We start from the raw sequence: 14,117 nt of genomic DNA, 5'->3' as shown, positions 1-14,117 counted from the left end.
CAACTGCATCTTCATCAGAGTCAAACCAATCTGAGACTCACATCCTCTTAAATAACCTCCCCTACTGTAGCTGGGAACGGATCCAGCATCGGCTGGAAACATGGGGAGGGAACAAAAAGCTGTATGTAGGCAGGTTTAACAAACATACATTGTATAATAAGGAAAAGACAGAAGTAAATAAATAGAAGTTTCAGTGACAACATCCATGTACAAATATCAAAAATGATTTTGTAATAATAATAATAAATAAATATGCGGGGCAACACTGGTTCCATCATCTCTATTCACTATGAACAAACAAAATAAAACTCACTTCCTGTGCTGGACTAACTGTAGTACCATCCAGTACACCTTATATCAGAACAGCAAACACAGAAAGGGTTTCAGTTAATCTTATTGCTTTGAAGGATGTTACGGCTACAACACTAGTCGAATAAAAATGGCATTTCGGTCGGCTGGACCTGATGAAATAAATATACCATCAGTGTGACAGTTTGTTTCATTTTTAGTCACCACATACTGTAGAACTTTTCCAACATTGTTCTGTGGAAGGTAACGTTGAGGAAATAATAATAAAAAAAGGCCACAGAGGGTCTGAGGACTCAGTGACGGATGACTAGAGCCAGCATTTTTAAGGGGGGCAGCTCTCCTCTCTACAGTAAACTCATGAAACTTCCAGAAGTGGGGTTTAATTCCCCCGTGGTGACATACACTATAGCTTTAGTAGATGTCTCCATTTGTACTGAAAACTTACCAAACTATTGCTGCACTTTGGTTTCATCCCCAAGAGAAGCTGTTAAGGAAAAAGTTTGAGGTTTTTCTTAACAATTGAATCTCCAACTTTATGAATAATTAACTTTAAACTTTTTTTTTACAAAGAAAACTACAGTAATCCTGTTAGCTGTACTGAAACAAATGACTGCAGAGCAAAAGCAAAACAGGACGAGCTCCGAGTTAGCTAGTTGTATTCCCACAGGAAATAAGGCTGCAAATAACAATGATTTCATTATCAATTAAACTGTTTAATCAATCTGAAAGGGAAGGGCTGTCTGACGGCAAGGTAAAGTGGTGAAAATATATGTTTAGCTGCATGCGCACCTGTCCACATTAATACATTGCTTTGCTCATGTGCTGGTACTCCTGTCTGCTTCTCCAAACTGTGATCTTGCCGACGGTCACCTACTGTACGTAATACACTGACTATGGAGAAGTACCTCATACAACCCCACTTCAAAACATCTGAACTATCCCTTTACAGAGGGAGTTCTCGATTAAAACAAAGCTTTGGAAAGAAAGATAACTTGTTGTTCTGTGTACTCAACCGTCAAAGTCAAAAGTCAACATGTTTCGACCACTGTAAGTCTTCGTCAGGGCTCAAGTTTTTTTGTTTTAAGCCCTGACGAAGACGAAGCTTTAACCACTATAATAAAGACTTTTTAATATATTTCCTTCCTTGTTTTGCCACTTGTTTTAATATTTTGGAGTGCCTTTCTGTCTAAAACAAAGCTTTATATGAAAACTGCAGTTCATTTTCTGCTGATGGACTAATTGATTAATTGACTACAGGGGTTTGAGCACTAGTTGAAACATGTCAGAAGTTGTAGTGCTGTCAAAAGGCACCAAAAGCTGCAGGAATCAAAACGTGAACACACACATTCACACCGAGGGGAAATGAGAAATATATGCAGACATGTTGAGGCAAATGAGACACGCGTGCAGACACAAAGCCAGACACCAAAGAGTGTCTGGATGTCTGCAGTTTGATCCCCGTTGACACACATGACAGACATTTTCTTCCTAAATTGGCATCTTCCTCCCCTCACGCCCTCCACCCCCCAATCCATCCCTCCCATCTCATCCATTATGCATCCGTCCTCTGCTAGTGCTTCTTTCATCATCATCATCATTCCCAAAACACAAACATCAGTCTGTTTCCACGTTTTGTGGAAAAGACAGTAACAGTGTGAGAGACGGTAAACGTGATACAGAGGTGTAACGACAGACAAACAGGAGAGACTGAGGCAGAGAGAGAGAGACAAGTAGTCCTCGCCGTTTGAGGACGAGGACATCGATTTCCTATTTTATCAGTCTGGGACTCAGACAGACCTGCACTGCAACACACACACATGTAACTCAAACCCTAAACCAGCTTCTAACCAACCACACACTGGTGACATTTGATCACCAGAAAAGCAGACGCAGAAGCAACACATGCACTCTCCACATGTTCCGACACATTAATTATTCATCAGCTCAAAAGAAGAAGGAAAACAGTATCATGTGTGTGTGAAGCTCTGACCATCAGACCGTCTGACATCATGTCTCAGCCGAACACATACGGCTTTACATTAAGCTGTTGAGACTTCACAGTTAAAACACAAACAGGCTACAGCCAGTCTGTAATGTTTAAATAAAAGCAAACAGTCTGAGAAATAACATATTTCACAATGGTTTTCAATCAATATACACTCAGCTGCCAGTTCATGTGGAACACTGAGCTAAAATTAATGCGGTCTAATACAACAGTCCCACCTTCAAGGCTACATTCAGAAGGTTAAAATATTCAGTTATTGCTAAAACTGGTTTAGAGAGGTGTTGATTCAACTGTGCGATCATTCTGGAGGCTGTACTGGCACGGTCTCTAAGATGTTGCCCACCCTATTTCTATCAATAAGTGTAGACTAAATATTAAACCACCAACTACATCCTCCAAAATGAATCAACACCTCTCTGAAACGAAAACAAAACTGGACATTATAACAAAACTGGACATTATAACATTATAACTTTCATGAAGGAAGGTTTTATTGTATTAAGCCTGCATTAGTTTTTAGCTATAGGTGGATAGCTACTGTTACATCTCACAGCTTTACTAATAAGGTAGATTTGATCATTGTTTTATATTAATACATTTTCAAAAAGTCCTGTTTTTAGACTTCATCCTAACCCTGAGAGTCAACTCTTAATAGAGTCTTAATCGACTAACACTCCTATGATTAGCTGACTTAATCAACATATCTGTGAAACTGAGTTTCTCCACAAAGAATCACACAAAACCACCACTTTAAATTGTGTTTTTACCAGAGATGTGCTCATAAGTTTCTTGGAGATAAGTCATTCAGCATGAAAAAAAGCATTAAAAAAACACTAAAGAAATCTTAGTCGACTAAGACCGAACCGAGGGGCAGCCTTACAACCCAGTAACCTGAACAGCCTTTTTGTTAGCTTTGTTAGCTGACTATAAACAGATAAAATAACTGACATTATACATTAACACACACTAGAGACAACGCTGTTGGCCAGGAGCGGAGGCCCTCCAATATGGCCGGTGCAGGCTACTTTACATGACCTTAAAAAGGCTTCTATATGCTACAGTCCATTAATTTAAGAGGAGTGTTACGTTTACACTACACAGACAGGCGCCGGCAACATAAACCTACAGTTAAACAGAGTGAGGAATGGACTACTGCCAACAAGATGCACCTTATCCTACTCTTTATCACACACTGTAATCCAACAGGTACATGAAAGAGTAAACTAGGAGTAGCAGCTTAAACATCAACAGATAAAAAAAAAATGTCTCCGTTTCTAGACATGGGGAAGAAAAGATGCAAGAAAGGTAGAAAGAAAGAGATTAGGAGGGGAAGGAGGTAATGAAGAAGGAGGGGAGCAAGAGAGGGGAAGGTTTGGGTGATGACAAAGTGAGAAAGGAAGGAAAGAAGCTATAAAGGAAAGGAGAATGAAGGGGATGGAGGATGACAAGAAGAAAAGGAGATAGAACCCACCTATCAGGACGGAGGCGATACTGGTGGGAGTGAGGCCTAGCGGCGGGCGCTGCGCCTCCTCCTTGGTCGTCTGAGATTCCCCACAGACGGTCTGGAGGTAGGAGGTGAAGGCGTGGCTGAGGGTGGCGCCCAGCTGACACCAACGCGTCGACCGGTCGACCGACACTCTTCCCAGCACCAACTGGCTGCTGGTGACGCCCTTCGCCTCCTCCTCCAGGGCCTCCACGGGACACATGGACCCCGCTCCTCCTCCGCCCGAACACTGGAGATGCACCAGGACCCGGTACAAGTCTGGAGGAGAGAATGGAGGGAATAATGTCACAGCAGATACAGTGATTTCATGTTAGACTTGATAATAGTCTGGGGCCAATCAAGTGATGGGCAAAAGGCTTATGTAGTGCAAGAATACATATTACATCATATTAAATGCAATATAATGCATATTTTGATTCAGAGACCCCTAGAGACAGAAAATTAGACATTGTACATTTAAGTAAAAATAATAAAAATGATAATGAAGTTGTAGTTATTATATTACAGTAATTGTTAATCGATGATTGATCAGTAGTTCAGTCTTTATAAAAGATTAGGCCACTGAAAATGTGTTAACCATCTCTGTTTTGTGTCTAAAATCAATTTAGTGTAAATCAAATCAGATAACAGCAAGAAAAGTTTAAAAATCTCCACAGCTAACTAGTGTATTATTTAACATTATATACTGCATTTGATGAAGGAAAATATAATCAAAAGGCTTCAATGAACTAGCGTACATCTGCTTACGTTTAGAGAGGAAATAAAACTGTATAGATGACGACTGACACATCGCGCAAACCACCTTCCCTGATTTATATTGAGAATTTTAAAACAGATATATTGCACATAATTTTTAATGTATTTTTTCATATTTGTATTGAAAATGTTCTATTCTATATTTTATAAATTTTTTTCTTTTGCTGTATTGCTATTATTTTTTATATCCTCTTTATATGTTTATTGTATGCACCAAACACCAAGGCAAATTCCTTGTATGTGTAAACCTACTTGGCAAGAAACATTATTCTGCTGTTAATATCAAACTGTGGACCTCCATCTTTCTTTTGCAACCTGTGTGATCACTAATGTTTTTTTATTTTTTTTTGCAATGTGGTACGACGTTCAGCATGTCACCATCACCATGTCCCCAAATCAGCAACGGTGAGTAAAATTATATTGTAACCAATAAGAATTATACCCTTATTATGAGTAATTATAAGTAAGATGGTTAAGTGGTTAAGAAGCAGAATTCATCTTTAAGGCATACAACTAATGTGCAAACACAAACACACACAGAGACAGACAGACACACACACACACAATTAGAGGTCACTCACGGAGGTTTTCAAGTAGATCTTTGCAGTCATCAGTTGCCACGTCATGAATAGTGCGATTACACTTATCTCTCCTCTCGATGTCCTGCTCACTGTGGCTGCACAGCACCTCCAGACACTCCTAGAAAACACACAGAAAACAAAACAAAGATGCTTTTTATCGGAGGAACGGGTTACGTGGCCTTTGTGAGTAATAAACGTGGACATTACAGGGTGTTTAACCACGAACACGAACATCTCTGCAACACAAGCTCTCATGTGTTATGAAAGCACGGATCAATGAGCGGTGGTCTTCATTTATATTCAAGTCAGACACTCGGTGTAGTCTAGTCTGGTGTCTCCTGCTTTTGTTAAAGCTGAGTGGGACGTTGCAGCCAGCAAGGTCAGCTGTCCCATAGTCCTGCTGCTGTGGAGACTGATGGCAGCGCTGGGCATTATTGGTAGAGAGTCAGTGTAGTGTTCATAAATACAAGTGGAAACATTTGAACATTAAATCATAGACAGCAGAATAGCAGCAGATCAGTAGTGAAAGCAGGAGGATGTCTTAATGTAACACCAATGAGATTAAAGCTGCTTTTTTGGCCACTAGGGGACAGAAAACACACCGCCCTGATACATTATCACTTTATAAAGTCATTTCTAAAGGCCCTGAGACACCTTGATGGTCTCCTTTGCTTATGTAGGTCATGTAGAGGCATCAGTATTAAATTGAGTCTGTTTCATAACCAGTAAAAAGTTCCTCACAGTTACTTTAATTCATCGTAATCACATTTTTTTGGCAGCTCAATCTCACCTTGAGGCCGAGGGCAGCAGCCATGTGTGCAGCCGTCCAGCCGTCACTGTTGGCCTGGTTCAGCAGGGCAGCAGGCAGCGCCAGGGTGGCGGGGGGGTCGGGGGTCACAGTGGGGTCACCCTCAGTCGGGTGGCAGAGGAGGAGACGCAGCGTGTCCACGTGTCCGGAACGCACGGCCGCGTGGAGAGCCGTGCAGCCGTCCTGCAGCGAGGTAAAGGTGAGGTTTATGTGTTACTGCTCAATTAATACAGAAACTCTCTGACTGAAGTTCATTCACTTCAAATGAGAGAATGTTTTGAATTACTAATGTTTGTGCAAAGTAGAAATAATGTGATAAAGAGGAAGGCAATCCAGGCACTCAAAATATTATAACAAGTATCGTTGAATGCTCTGATGAAGACCTGCAGTGGTCGAGACATGTTGGCTTTTTTAATGATTTAGCCACTACAATAGAGGCTTTTTAATATTTCCTTCCTTGTTGTAACTTGCTCTAATATTTTGTAGTGCCTTCCTGTTTATCTTGTTTTTCCCCTTTTTCCACACAGTACACAGAGCAACCCAGTCATCTCTCTTTCCTAGAAGTAATGTGATTTTGATTTTCATGCTGCCTTTCAGGAAATAACATCACACAATAATTCGATCACAAGTCGAGAAAGTGATGAGAACTGTCCGCTAATGTCACACGCAGGTTCATACTAGAGCGGCAGCTTATGTTAACTTACATGATCAATTAGTCTGCCCATTATTTTCTTGATTAAACCATCATTTGGTCTATAAAATGTCAGATATTTTATAGTAAAAATTGACATATTTAAACACTTCGTCTAGTCTGTCACTACTCGCTTCATATGTCCAATAAATGGCAAAAAATGCCCAAAATAAAAATCCAATACTCCAATAATCAATAATCTCCATGATAAAAATAAATAATATAATAATCAAATAATAAAAATACAAATAAAAACTGAGAAAAACAAACTTTCTTGCACATTCAGACTGTCTCCTCCTCCTCCTCCGTGTTAAATCGTTACGTTTGACCCAACACACACCGGCCAACATTTTCTGGTGTCTAAAAATACATCGGTGCTGAAGAGGTCAGATATGCTACAGAGACTTTGCCAGCTCCTCTGGCTCAGCAGGAAAGCCAGGCTGAATGTAGAACAAAAGCAGGTACAGTAACTAAATATAGGGTCTCTCATCACATGCTTCCCCGGCAACCAAGAGGCCCCCTATGGTTACCATGGAGACCCAGGAAGCCCATACATCAATTAGCTTGCACCGATCAGACGACCGAATCCCCCCCCCCCCCCCCCCGAGATTACTTGTGAAGTAATAGTAGAGGAGAAAGAGTGACACAATGTGAGAAATGCCAAGGAACTAATGTTAAGGAATTACATTTAGTGGATTTTTTTGACCTAATATTTGCTCAGAGTATAATCTATAGAAATGGATTTAAACTCGAAGAAATAATTAAAAAAAGGCAAAATTAGTAAATGTCTGGAGCAGGTGACAGTAATTGATCAAATGACACAAAGATCCAGAACACTTTAATTGCAAAGCCATATTCCTGAGTCTCTATTCCAATTTATTGTCTCGATTTCATCCTAAAATTATAAAATGTAAATACATAAGAATCAGAAAATCTGTGTGATTTTCACAAATTAAAAGATCAGTTATTTTCAGTCTGTAATACCTGCGACAAAAACTAATCCCACTTTTTCAAACTTTAAACTCACCTGGAATAGAATGACAGAAAAATGAAACTCATAATGTAGTTTTCTTACTGTACTAAGTAAACGATTATTATTATTTTCCTGATGTTTAAATCTGAGGCAGTACCAGTGGCCAGCATGGCGGAGCAGACTCACCGTGGTGGTGCACGAGCGATCGGCTCCGGCACTCAGCAGGACCCGGACACAGTCCAGCCTTCCTGCCTCGCAGGCCAGGAAGAGGGAGGTCTGTCCCCCCGCTGCCGCCGCCGAGTCCACAGCAGCTCCTGCAGACAGCAGAACCTCCACACAGCTGGAGGGAGGGAGGGAGGGAGGGAGGGAGGGGGCAACGTTAGAAACATGTGTACCAACATATAACTAAATAAATATACACATACTGTACGGTATGAACTCATAAATGAAGGAGGATGTCTGGCAGATTATTGGTTGATAATATTTGTTCATTTTGATTTGTAAGAAATGTATTAAACCTTCACCTTTTAGGTCATTACTACATCTGTTTTGACAATGACTCATTATTATGAAGCAGTGTAAACACTTGCGTCTTTTTCAACTTTTTATTTTCATTTTAACTTGGAACCGGAGCTTCGAAGCCCAAAAGGTGATATTCAGGACAGCCCTAGATTACACACACATACACACTAAAGTTGTGAGTCTGAGCACCACCTGTTCAGAGACAAGGGAAGATATCCATCAGCCCTCCAACCAGTAGGAAGAGAGATCATCTGAGGAAAACTGAGCCGGTCTGAGTCACGACCACCGAAAAAACAGTTAACCCCATAAAATAAACTCCCACCGTGTGTGTGTGTGTGTGTGTGTGTGTGTGTGTGTGTGTGTGTGTGTGTCGGTGTTTGTGTGCGTGTGTGTGTCAGCATGCCTTTTGGATATCCCCACTCTATAAATAACACTGTGATCAGATATTACAACACTGCACATTCCCCAGCTGGTCCTGGGCATCGTGTTTTTGGCACAAACACAAACACACATCTCTATAGTTAACAGCCTCTCCTGTTGTACGCTTCATCCCACCAATACATCGGGATCAATACGCGTGATCAGAACTGACTGTGTGTGTGTAGTGTAGGAGCGGTAAATAATTAATAATGAGAGCTCCAAGATAAACCACCAATCAGCAGAAATGAAATCAAGCTGCAGACATTAACGACAGCTGCCCAGTTGAAGCTGTAGCTGCGGTGGGAAATCACCCCATAAAGCTTCACAGTCTACACTGTGTGCCACAAAGCCACCAGTTCATACTGGTGTCGTGACGGTACCGAGCAGACATGCTGGGCCCTGAAACCCAACATGGTTACCGGCGTTACCGGTCTTATTTCACACTTGGGAGGTTCTAACTGCGCTCGTCTCACAGTAGAATATGTCATGTGAGTCATATATTGAAAACACTGGGCCAATGTGATGCACTAAGAGACAAAGGTCAAGCGCCAAAAATGCAACCACAGGTATCATAGTGACGTGCCCCACAAGACTAAACATATACAGGGTTCCTCCTCCTTTTTCAAAATTAAATTCAAGCACTTTTCAAGCTTTTCCAGCACCTTACAGCTGTGGTAAATTACGTAAGGGATAATGCCCGATGAGGTGTCCATTATCAGGGAATATTACACGGCTTTGTTGAATACTTAATTCTGATTGGTCAATCAAAGCGTTCTACGGTCTGTTATTTCTTTACAGCAGACACTTTATTTCCCTATTTCCCTTCTTCATCACATTAAATCAAATACATGACATATTTAAGGGGTTAAGACTTGTTTTCTTGGTTACAGCTGGAATTAGTGGTGAATCAATTAGCTGATTAATTGACGAGTCCATCAACGGAAAATAAAGCAAAACAAAATTTTGACAATTGATTAACAGTTTATGTCATTTACTGAGGTAAAAATGCCAAACATTTACCGGTTCCAGCTTCTCAATTGTGACGATGATGATGATGATGATTTTTTATATCATTGTGATTAAATATCTGAGTTTTGGAACGCTGATCAGACGAAAGCAATTTGAAGTTGGAGACTTGCGGATGGCATTTTATAGACTAAATAATGACAGAATTGTAGCAGCCCTACCTTCAATGGTAATGCTATGCTAATGTGTGTGTGTGTGTGTGAGTTCCAGTACCACAGGAAGACCCGTATGAGCTCACCTGCTGTGGCCGTGGGCGGCAGCAAAGTGTAAAGGTGTGAATCCATTTTCATCCGAGACGTCAGCAGGCGATCCCGAAGACAGCAGCAGCTTCACACACTCTGACAGAGACAGAAATAAACAAATGGTAATGTTGAATCCTTTAGAATTAACTAAATACTTTAATTTAAGCCTACAACATTATAAAAACTACAGAACCTTGTTCAGATAGCTTCTGTTCCACTAGCCTCAGCCAGACTGTGTGGTTTCTCATAGAAGGTTGCTTTCAGTGGTTGTTTTGAAAATATGAAACAGATACAGCGCTGCCTTTTTCTGTTTAATAAGCTGAAATAAATACAATTTCAGAACCAAGAACAAAGATAAATCAGAAATAACTGTCTTGACATTCGACTAATACAATTCTCATGAGTTCTAGCCACAAAGATGGTCTTTTATCTTTGTATAAAATGACAAGTTGTCCAAATTTTTCCCTCCAGTACAATAGTACAGTACTCATTTATCTTTGGAAGATGTAGAGAAATCCCCAGAAAAATGCTCCAGCCTCTCAGAAAGACTGATGAAAGAAACCTTTTATGAGAAGCTAGTGGAACAAACCAGAAGTGGGGCAGGACTTCAGCTCTCTCTAGTGCATGTGACATCTGCCTATACTAAAATAGTTTCATATATATATATATAGCGGCGCATCAGGCACTATGGAGCCTCCAGAAAAAAACAAGACAGAATGAAGACAAAGAGAATTCGGCATTAAATAATATGTCAAGTTTTCTTTCTTTATAAAAAAAAAAAAAAATGTATTCTCAAATTGCTCTTTAATAACATTTGTATGTCTGTTTCTTGGCTTCCTACTGCACGTTACTCGATGGTTGTTTCATTTTCCTGTTGTTGCTTTACTGTCAAAATTTTACACATATTCTCACACTGAACACTCAACCATCTACGTGTGGTTTGAACTAAAGCTGTCAAACAATTAAAATATTTAATGGCGATTAATAGCATGATTGTCCATAGTTAATCGCATGTTTTTTTATCTATTTAAAATGTACCTTAAAGGGACATTTTTCAAGTATTTAACATGGGAGTTGGCATATATGCTGCTTTATGCAAATGTATGTACCGGTATATATTTATTATTGGAAATCAATTAACACAAAACAATGACAAATATTGTCCAGAAACCCTCACAGGTACTGCATTTAGCATAAAAAATATGCTCAAATCATAACATGGCAAACTGCAGGCCAACAGGCAACAACAGCTGGGGAGAGGGGAGACTCGTAGGTACCCATGGAATCCATTTTCATTCACATATCTTTAGGTCAGAGGTCAAGGGACCGCTTTGAAAATGGCCTTGACAGTTTTTCCTCGCCAAAATTTAGTGCAAATTTTGAGCATTATTGGCCTCCTTCCCGACAAGCTAGTATGAGATGGTTACTAGCACACTCTAGCTTTAAAACTGAGCCCGCTACAACCTCTAAAAGATCGATTTATGCGTTAATGCGTTAAAGAAATTAGTGGTGTTAAAACAACTTTGACAGCCCAGGATTAAATGTATAAACGTATGTCTGAGTTGGGAAAGGAGGAGAGGTAAACGGGGATCAGATGAGATAGAAAACTCTCAGGAAAAGCAACGGACAATGAAATATTGATGGGAGAAAGACTTAAGTCTGTGTTTGTGTGTGTGTGTCCTCTCTGTGTAGATCCACCTATAATCCTTCAGCACAGGTGTCCTTCAGCTGCATTAGTTGTGTTCATGGATCAACGCTCCTCCACTGACAGTGTTACTAAACATCTCAGCAGGGAAGCACATCCTGATAGACCTGCAGTGTGTGTGTGTGTGTAAACGGGTTTACATGCATTAATTATTTTGTGTGTGTGTGTGTGTGTGTGTGTGTGTGTGTGTGCTGCCAGTGTGTGTATCAACTGAGCGAGCATGTAGGTTACAGCCCTGACATGACAGTCCATCTCATTTAATGGCAGCCAGCATAATGGGATCAGCAGCAGCTCAGACAATTACAGCCTTTACAGCAACACATGGAGAGTGTTTATTTATCAGGTCTTTGTCCTCTCAATGCATCTTCATGTAGCTGAAGGCACGTCCAAGTAACTGCTTGGCAATGCTACTGCATGCTAGGCATTTAGTACTAATCTGTCACCTACATCACTTGAACCAGTTGCAACTAAATGACTAAAAGTGAAAATCTTTATGGAGGCATATTGTGTCCAGTCTCGTATCAACGTAAACCTCCTTTCTACTCTTCATTTAATAGGAAGTCAACTGAGCAACTGGCTCCTCCTGTGAGTATTAACCTAACTATTCCTCATGCATATACTGTACATGAGATGCTAACCCTTTGCAGAACCTGGGCCTGGATTTTCTTCACTAAAGCATGCATTGGAAGCCAAACTGCATGCAAGAGGAAATCTTTTATTCAAACTGACAACAAACTGAACATTCGCATCTCATTTTCGTCCCACTAAAAGCACAAAATCATGTTTAATTTAGCTGAAATGACAATTCCAGACTGTGTTTCTGCAGAGAATATTAGTTGTAGTAAGAAAGCAGGTGGCGGGGAGGCTTTTGCAGTTAGAGTCTCTCTTAAACACAGAAATGTCACAGATTTGATGTCTAGAACATTGAAGTCATGTTCCTTCTGAAGGAGGACAAATAACGCTCAAAACTTACAATAAACTTTGGCGAGGAAAAACTGTCATGGCCATTTTCAAAGGGGTCCCTTGACCTCCGACATCAAGATATGTGAATGTAAATGGGTTCTATGGGTACCCACGAGTCTCCCCTTTACAGATATGCCCACTTTATGATAATCACATGCAGTTTGGGGCAAGTCATAGTCAAGTCAGCACACTGACACTCTGACAGCTGTTGTTGCCTGTTGGGCTTCAGTTTGCCATGTTATGATTTGAGCATATTTGTTATGCTGAATGCAGTACCTGTGAGGGTTTCTGGACAATATTTGTCATTGTTTTGTGTTGTTAATTGATTTCCAATAATAAATATATACATACATTTGCATAAAGCAAGCACATTCAAGATTAATTAAATATTTTAATGGATTGACAGCCCTACTTTTCTACTTTCCTTTAATGTGCAGTAAAAGGAAAATGCTGACTAACAAGAAGAATAGAGAGTGAGAGTGAGTGTGTGTGTGTGTGTGTGTGTGTGTGTGTGTGTGTGTGTGTGTTCAAACTGCATATCTTATTTATGTATTTATAGATTCACTTTATAATCTTTATCATGGTGATGTCTTATGATCCTTATATTTAATTCATATCAGCCACGCTCATGGTAAAACAATCAATCCTGTTTGAAACCTTTGTTTGTATTTGAGTGTATCACCTTCTCTCTATCGATCGATTTGGATCAATACAAGCCTCTGGGCGTTGCTAGAAGACAACTCTTTCAAATCAATCATCCAGCCAACCACTGACCAGAACCACAGACAGGTATTAGGACTACTGCTGGTGGCCAGAAGCTATCGCCATGATGCTAACACACGCTAACTAACTGCTATCAGTCGCTACGTCGGAGCGGACGGGCCTCGGCTCCGATGTTTTGAAATCGGACTGCAGTATACATTTTAAACGCTAGCTGTCACTGCTACATATCGCTCCTTTAAACTTCTCCCAGGCCGCTAGAGAGCCAAAATTCACAGAAAAAATCCAGAGGACATGACCTCATTCTTCTCAGTGTTAGCTACGGTCCCGTCTGTAGCAATAACGGCAATACTGCTCTATTCACAAGCCAACCGCAGGGAATGGCAAGCAACCGCCAAAAAACGCTTTGGTCATGTTTTTTTCTTTTTTGAATTCTTTAAAATGGGACACCATGCTACAAACACCAGCAGCGTGACGAGCCGCTGAGTGTTGCACGTTTGCTGTTTTTTTTCTGGTCGCTGGGAGATGAAAAATGCTCAACTTTGGGTAAAACACTGCGCTCGTCACGGTCACTTTTTTACCCAGCCGTCCAACCATAATGTAGGAGGGGCGGGACAAATACCACTTGCATGTACAAGTGCTGGACGACAACAGCAATGGAGGAGAAATCAATACACATAGATCAGCGGGTTCGTCCTCTCTCCCTACGTGCTTCGACCTTCCCTTCATCCACACCAAGTACTATACTTTGTGCTGAGATTTTTCACTTTTGTGGATATTCCGTATCATAGCAACCAGACACCACCAACGCACCTCAGCTGAAAAAAAAACCTCATTGCCCTTCTGTGTCTGGCATTTAACACAAAACAAGTATTTCATTCGTTTTAAAACT

At 40.6% G+C, this 14,117-nt stretch overlaps 1 protein-coding gene across 3 annotated transcripts in view; it reads right to left on the bottom strand.

The window, feature by feature from the left end:
- Nucleotides 1-14,117, bottom strand: part of cttnbp2 (cortactin binding protein 2) — a 97,193-nt gene that overhangs the window by 16,746 nt on the left and 66,330 nt on the right. For all 3 annotated transcript variants that reach the window (XM_074633635.1, XM_074633634.1, XM_074633636.1), the window contains 5 exons: nucleotides 9,834-9,933; nucleotides 7,814-7,967; nucleotides 5,946-6,146; nucleotides 5,156-5,273; nucleotides 3,786-4,076 (listed from right to left, as the gene is read on the bottom strand). In XM_074633635.1, the coding sequence (XP_074489736.1) occupies nucleotides 3,786-4,076; nucleotides 5,156-5,273; nucleotides 5,946-6,146; nucleotides 7,814-7,967; nucleotides 9,834-9,933 (864 nt within the window). The remainder of the gene's footprint in view (nucleotides 1-3,785; nucleotides 4,077-5,155; nucleotides 5,274-5,945; nucleotides 6,147-7,813; nucleotides 7,968-9,833; nucleotides 9,934-14,117) is intronic.

Source organism: Sebastes fasciatus, chromosome 4, assembly GCF_043250625.1.
Source record: "Sebastes fasciatus isolate fSebFas1 chromosome 4, fSebFas1.pri, whole genome shotgun sequence".
NCBI lineage: Eukaryota > Metazoa > Chordata > Actinopteri > Perciformes > Sebastidae > Sebastes > Sebastes fasciatus.
The sequence above is the reverse complement of the archived record's forward strand: the minus strand, read 5'-3'. Positions and strand labels throughout refer to the sequence as shown.